The sequence below is a fragment of the Barbus barbus genome (genome assembly GCF_936440315.1).
Source record: "Barbus barbus genome assembly, chromosome: 1".
NCBI lineage: Eukaryota > Metazoa > Chordata > Actinopteri > Cypriniformes > Cyprinidae > Barbus > Barbus barbus.
The window spans coordinates 31,182,602-31,190,013 of NC_136729.1; the positions used below are offsets into that span (position 1 = coordinate 31,182,602).

Below are 7,412 nucleotides of genomic sequence, written 5' to 3' on the forward strand. Positions count from 1 at the left end.
ACGGGGTAAGGGAGTCACAAGACACCTGACAGATGCTGCCTTCCTGAAATGTTTTTGCAGGGTGGGATTAATCTTAATAATACATAAAACCTACTTTTTTAAAATGCTGTTTTTATGGAGCGTTTCATGAACACTTATTCTCACAAACAGGGTACATTAAAATTGTGTGTGACAACATTTCTCTGTTATAGGGGGTCTTTATTATATATTTTTAGCTAGCTGTATGTATAAAAACTATAAAAATCTAAGCAATGTCCACATTTATGTAGCTAAGCAATGCACAGACTGTATTAAAAAAAAACTGTGGGTGGGTGTTTTAACATTTTTGGCACGCGCTTACCTCCTTGTTTGGGGGTCTTTTATCTTTTAAAGATCTGTACGTTACTTCCGTCTTCCGCTGTTGCGTCACATGTTGGTTTGAGTTGTTTGGGCTGTGCGCCTCGAAACGATCTGAAATATTAATCATAAACGCTCGAGTCTTTTCAGCATTATTTTATAGTCTTTTTTCAGTGTGTTAAGAATGTCGTCGATCATAAACACTGTACAGGCGGAGTGCAACGGAAAGGAAATAGGGGTAAAACTATATATTGTCCTTGTGCCTGCTTTTGTGGAATCTGAAATATTCGATATCGTTGTTTCTCTAGAATCTTATAAGGTTACTTATCTAGACAGCAGCATTAAAGATTTGATCAGGAGTGTGCGTCATGGGGGTTACCATGCAGTAACAGATCTTATATTCTTGTCAAAGGATAAGGACCATCCTCGTGTGCTGATCCCAGAGCTCTGCAGGCTCTTCTATAAGTTGGGCTGGGTGACAGGAACCGGGGGAGGAATAAGCCTGCGGCATGGGTTAGTCAAGGCATTTCACACCAATAATAAAATCCACTGTGTTCCGCAATATTCACTTGCTATGTGGATCAGTGACGTGCATAGTGTTCATGATAAAGAAATGGAAAGGTCTTAAAAACAGATGTACCGAATTCTCACAGATGGACTTTTCTCCCATATATTATATTTTATGATGACAAAATTTTGACCATGACACAGTCTTGAGGATCTGCAGGTGTCCTCTCTGAAATATTTGCTTTTTTTATGAATTAATCTATCCATCCATGATGTTTGTGACTTAAACCCAATAATGAATATCCTGTCAATAATTACTTGCTCTCATGTTGTTCAAAAACTCACAAGACTGCAAAACACTCGTTAAAAGGTTTCTGTCTCTCCGTTGAGTCCAGGTAACCAAACCTTAAAAGGTCCAAGAAAATTAAGACACATGCACAAGCTTCCTTGTGTACCATGCGTAATGTGCTATGTATGTGTATGTGCATCGACCATTGCTTAGATTCAAATAAAGGCCTACATTAAAGCTGTTCATCATAAAAAGCGATCATACTTATTCACAAAACTTAAATTAAACCACTTGATTCATATGAATTAATTTTACAATGCCTTAATAACCTTTTTGGTTACCTGGACCTTCAATTGATAGTTTTCAGTCACGTGACCGGCTCGAGGACCCGGAGGGCAAAACATCCATAGACCTGCAGCACAAGCGTGTCTGTTTCCCAGCCGCAAATATTTAGATCTCCTGTCAACAGAATAAAACAAAGGTATTTCTGAACAAAATGCAAGTTTTGGCCATTTGCAATCCATATTAAGCACCTGCGGAAATATTTCAATCATAAACTGCGACAAAATGTTGTAAAAGCACTTAAAGTGCCTTAATATATTTAAAACCGTAATATTAAACGATCAAATTCAGTAATCACCATATTAATGATGCATAGTTTACACAGGCAAGCAGATGAGGCCGGAATATGCAGTGTTGAGAAGGTTACTTTGGAAATGTAATAGGTTACAGATTACAAGTTATCCTGTTTAAAATGTAATAAGTAGTGTAACTTTTCAATTACTTTATTAAAGTAATGTAACTGATTACTTTTTTATTACCTTTCTAAATTTCTAATATTTTGTAATGTCATTTTTAAATCTTTTTAAAACATGTAAACCAGGCAGGGTTAACCTTACAGTAGTACTCAACTTTCGAAATCCTTTATCACTTGTATTAAGATTATAATAATTTAATTTTAAAGCACAGCCACCACAAAATCAGACTTACTTTGAGATCATTCTGAGGTTAAATACAGATTTAAAACCATAAGAAATAGTTTAATAGCTATGCTAATGTTTTTGAAATCAAATTATTATTATTATTATTTATCATTTAGCAGATGCTTTTATCCAAAGCGGCTTACAAATCAGGACAACAGAAGCAATCAATTAAAACAACTAAAAACAAATACAAAACTAAAAGCTAAAACTTTATAAATACTACCTATACACATTTTAAAATGAAAGAAAATAAATAAAAATTACAAATGCATACAACAAAATGTCAAAACTTAACATTTAAATGAAAAAAAATAAAGCTAAAAATAATTCAAAATATTAAAGAACAAAAGGTATAAGAGTATAATAATGATTCTAACATAACACTAAGCCAAACACCAAAAAACAACAACTATATATGTATATGTACAACCACACACACACACACACACATACATAAATATATATACATACACATTTATAAATTATATATATATATATATATCAATCATTTCCATTTATTTTGTTGAAGTATTAAATCAAACTAAAAATGAATAAAAGACTTATACAGACATAATAAATTCAGACGTTATTTAACTAAAATTAAAATAGATAACAAATACAGTAACAGTATAGTTCATCAGTAATCCTAAGAAATAACACTTCCAAACACACATGCTAAAAACAACAACTTACACATAGTAAGAAATAGTTATAAAAACTGAAACAAGAAGTAGAAAAGTCATAAATTATAAAATGTATAAATCTTTGCATAGTTATGACAGGAAACACTGGCATCTAACAATAGCTTAGAAAACAAAGTTAATCATAAAAAATAAAGCAAATACATTCATCCAAATAGGAAATAAAACAGTTACTAAATAAGCATGTGTCCTAAACTCCTGAAACAATGGTGTCTCATATTTTTGAGCAGTCAATGCAATTTATGAAAGAAATCAATTAAATCTGTATATGGGAGATGTAATTCTTAAAATTTTCACAAGTAACTGTAATTTAATTACAATTTTTTTCTCAGTAACTGTAACTGATTACAATTACATTTATTTTGTAATTAAATTCCGTAATTCCGTTACATGTAACTAGTTACTCCCCAACACTGGGTATATGAACGCAATCCGCTTAACGGTTCAGTGTTTTCCTTCTAAAGGTTTTCTATGGGAAACCACTTAACGTGAAACTTCGCACATTGTATTTATAATCTGGGTTCATCTTCTTGCCTGTACAAAATATATACATCATCAATAAGGTGTTTACTGAATCTCGCCTTTTAATATCTGCGTTTTACTACATTATTACTCGATGCAATCTGTGTAAAAATAGCTGCCGGTCAGTGGAACATAGCTTCACTAAAATAACTGATTTTTATTTGAGAAATTAAAAACATGCATGTACCATATACTTGCAAATGTATGAAATTTATTGTAATGTATAATTATTTATTCTTCCAGTGAGCACATTTATATAGCTCCCTCAGGTGTTCAGAAGGAGAGAATACAAGTAAGTTTTTTTGCCTCATGCTAGCGTGTTGCTGCATGTAATGAAATAACAACAACAAACTATATTTCCACTCCTGTTTATAGCCAGAGGACATGTTTGTGTGTGATATTGATGAGAAGGACATCAGTTGTCCACCTCCACAGAAAAAGCTGAAGAAAAGCCAGTGCACACCCCTCTTCATGAATGCCTACACAATGAGAGGTACCTGTTCACACACAGTGGGTTCCTTCTGTTCTATACTCTATTTACAAGACATTGTCATTGCTTTTTTACAGGAGCTCAGGCAGTTATCCATACACACTCAAAGGCTGCTGTTATGGCTACTCTCATGTTTCCTGGCAAGGAATTCCGCATCACGCATCAAGAGATGATTAAGGGGATTCGAAAAGGAAACTCTGGTACAAACTACAGGTTGTACTTGCTGCTAAGAGGCTTCACTCTTGCCATTTTACATTAGTAATATGTAACATTTTCTTGTCATATAGTAGTTCATCCAAAAATAAACAGTTGTGATGGTAATGTCAGCATTTTAATACACTCTTTGTATGTGTTTTGACTCAGGTATGATGACAGTCTAGTTGTTCCAATTATTGAGAACACCCCAGAGGAGAAAGACTTAAAAGAGCGCATGGCCCGAGCCATGGACATGTACCCCGACTCCTGTGCTGTTCTCGTCCGCAGACATGGGGTCTACGTCTGGGGAGAGACCTGGGAGAAAGCAAAGACAATGTGAGCTATATAGGAAATGAAATGTGCACCTCATGGCTATATTCTGTGTATGTATACAATATTTATCTTTTAAATCTGCATTATTTTTCAGGTGTGAATGTTATGACTACTTATTTGACATAGCTGTTCAGATGAAACAGTGTGGCCTGGAACCCTCTGCTCTTCCCGCTGAAGATAAAGGCATTGTTTAATACATTTAAGTCTGTAAAGTTACCAAATGTTACCACTATGTTTTCAAAATAATAAATGCTTATTGCACTTTTGCACAATTTATGATGTTCACAATATTACTTTCAGTATTTTTAATTTTTTTACAAAGTTTAATGTCAATTACCTGCAAACAGAATGAAATGTAAGAATAATGATTAGAATGGCTAACATGCCATTCTACAGCATTCTGAAACTAATTAATGTCATTCTTCTTTTTGTGTGGATGCTTTGATGCTTAGCAACAATGGCATCATAATGTCATGATTAGCATTTTTTGCCTAATTTGGCAGCTGTTTGTATTCAAATTAAATTGCTATAAAATAAAAGTGCTTTTAAGCTAAAATTGCTTAGAAATACACAGTTATAACTGTATATTTGTTGGTTTTATGCACAAGTGTTGTTTTTTTAATTCCTGAAGAATACAAAATAATTAGTATTTCAAAGTAATATCCACTTAAAGAATTATAAATGCTGTTAAGTGTGTGGTTGGTATTTTTTGGTTTTTGACAGAATTGCTCACCAAGGCTGCATTTATTTGATCAAAAATACAATAATAATATAGTGAAATATTATTGTAATTTAAAATGTAATTTATTCTTGTGATGGCAAAGCACCCTTTACTCCAGTCTTCATTGTTAAATGGTCCTTCAAAAACTATTTTAATATGCTCACTTTGGTGCTCAAGAAACAAATCTTGTCATTGATGTTTAATTTTCTTTGATGACTAGAAAGTTCAGAAGAGCAGCATTTTAAATATAAATGTTTTCTTTTTTTATTTTATTTGTGAACAATTATTTGAAATATATATAATGTTTTCTAATCTTATAAACACCAATGAAATGTCACTGAATTTAATGCATCCTTTAATATGTATAATATAATTTATATATATACACACAATATTTTTGTCTCATTTGTTTGGGTTTTCTTTGTCTACCTTTGGGACATTTTGTCAACAAACAGTAATAGTATGTATTTTATATTGTTTATGAACTCATGTACTGATCAGAATTATTTGAATGACTCAAAGCTGCTGCTGGATCAGTTTAACAGGTCTTAGTATTGTTTGATAAATAGTATGCTTTGGATTTATGCTATTATTGACCCTGAAACTGTGTACTAGGCACACGATTGAGATTCAAACCATACATGCAGCATTAAGTACAATTCAGGTAATATAGCCAGGAGATGGCACTGTTGTCTCAATGGCTTTTGTACTTCACAAGAACTCTTGTGGCTGTGCCCTCTGCAACTCCAAACATGTTTGTATTAGTTATTTTTAGTATGTCTGCATCTAACAGCTTGAGTGTCAGTGGAATATGAAAACAATTGTGTTGTGCCAGAGTCAGGGCTCAGAGAAAGACTCTTATCAAATGTGATTTGAGGGAATCCATGTAGCCACGTTTTACTGCCATCCATTTTGTACTGCTTCTGCCTGCCCATCCATTTGAATGAACATTATTCTCAAATGCCCTGTAATTCACAAGCTGCCCGCGCCTGCTAGAAGCTACAGGGCTGGTCTGAACTGAGCCTGGGTGATTCAAACCCCCTCAGAGGCTGGTCTCATCATCCCTCCGTATACTGTTGCAGTTAACATCTCTGAGGCAATACCTCTTGTTGTTGAGCAGGTTTCATCAGCTCACTCAGTGCAATCCAAATATGATCAAATCTGATACACCCTCCTTTCAAAACTGCTGCAGACCATCACTGGCACAGATATACATGCAACTAATGCTGAGTGAAGAATGTCCATAATGTTCAGCAGAACACGTTATGGCTTAAATCTTTTTTTTTTTTTTTTTGCTATGTCTTTTAAAATTGACACAAGATCATTAAAGATAGCAAATAAGCAAATAGATTCAAATGATTTCTGAATGTGTATTTGGAGTACAGTCCTTTACATCAATGTTTATATGAATAAAGTGTGTCATCTCCATGAGCAGTTCCTTTTAGTGAAGCCTAGGGATAACATTCAGATACATGTTTCAGATGTAATGTTCAGGCTATGTTTCACTGAATTGAAATATTAGGCCCATCTGTTTAATTAATATCTTTGTAGTATTTTGGTAGGCCCTTATACCATGTGTTACAGAATTTTGTTTCACAGTGGGGGACCCTCTGTGCAGCTTTCATTTATTAGATATAGTCTGTATATTTAGGCTATTACACACTGATTCAATATTGTGATTCATGGGAAGTTGTGGTGTAATGGTTAAAGATTTGAACTCGTAATCCAAAGGTTGCAAGTTTGAGTCTCAGGTCGGGGGGTGTGCATGTATGTTTATGTGGTTTATGACGACACACATTTGTATAATGACATGGGTATGACAGAGGTATTACAATATGAAGGTGGTTTATGAGGACACTGCCTATGTCCCCGTAATTCAAAAGGCTTAAAAAACATACTAAATGGTGTTTTTTTGAAAATCTAAAAATGCACAAAGTCTCCTGTGAGGGCTAAGTTTAGGTGTAGGGTTGGTGTAGGGCAATAGCACACACAGTTTGTTCAGTATAAAAACCATTACGCCTATAGAGATGTCTATGCATGGATCCAAGCTAAAAAGTTTGATTCTGCCTGCAGGTCCCAAACGTCAGAGATTAACTAAAATGTTGGGTACTTGTTGAAAACAGCAGGGCTGTATTGCAGGCAATCGGGGTCAAGCGCAATTTGCTGTCTTTGTGTGTTGCTCCCACTGAGCTCCATCTATCAAGATGGACGACTAATTCTCTCTCTCTCTCTCTCTCTCTCTCTCTCTCTCTCTCTCTCTCTGTTTCTCTCTCTTTCTATAAGGGACAATTGCACTGTTGAATGAATCCATGAGAAAGGAATGTGGCTAATGACC

The 7,412-nt window shown here is 34.3% G+C and overlaps 1 protein-coding gene across 1 annotated transcript; it reads left to right on the forward strand.

Moving 5' to 3' along the window:
* Positions 1-386: 386 nt before the first annotated feature.
* LOC306872376 (methylthioribulose-1-phosphate dehydratase) lies at positions 387-5,467 on the forward strand. Its single transcript, XM_079420893.1, has 7 exons — positions 387-574; positions 749-849; positions 3,582-3,630; positions 3,714-3,831; positions 3,906-4,041; positions 4,192-4,359; positions 4,451-5,467. Exons 1-7 carry the CDS (start codon positions 521-523, stop codon positions 4,548-4,550), a joined length of 726 nt encoding a protein of 241 aa, XP_079277019.1. The 5' UTR covers positions 387-520; the 3' UTR covers positions 4,551-5,467.
* Positions 5,468-7,412: the final 1,945 nt, after the last annotated feature.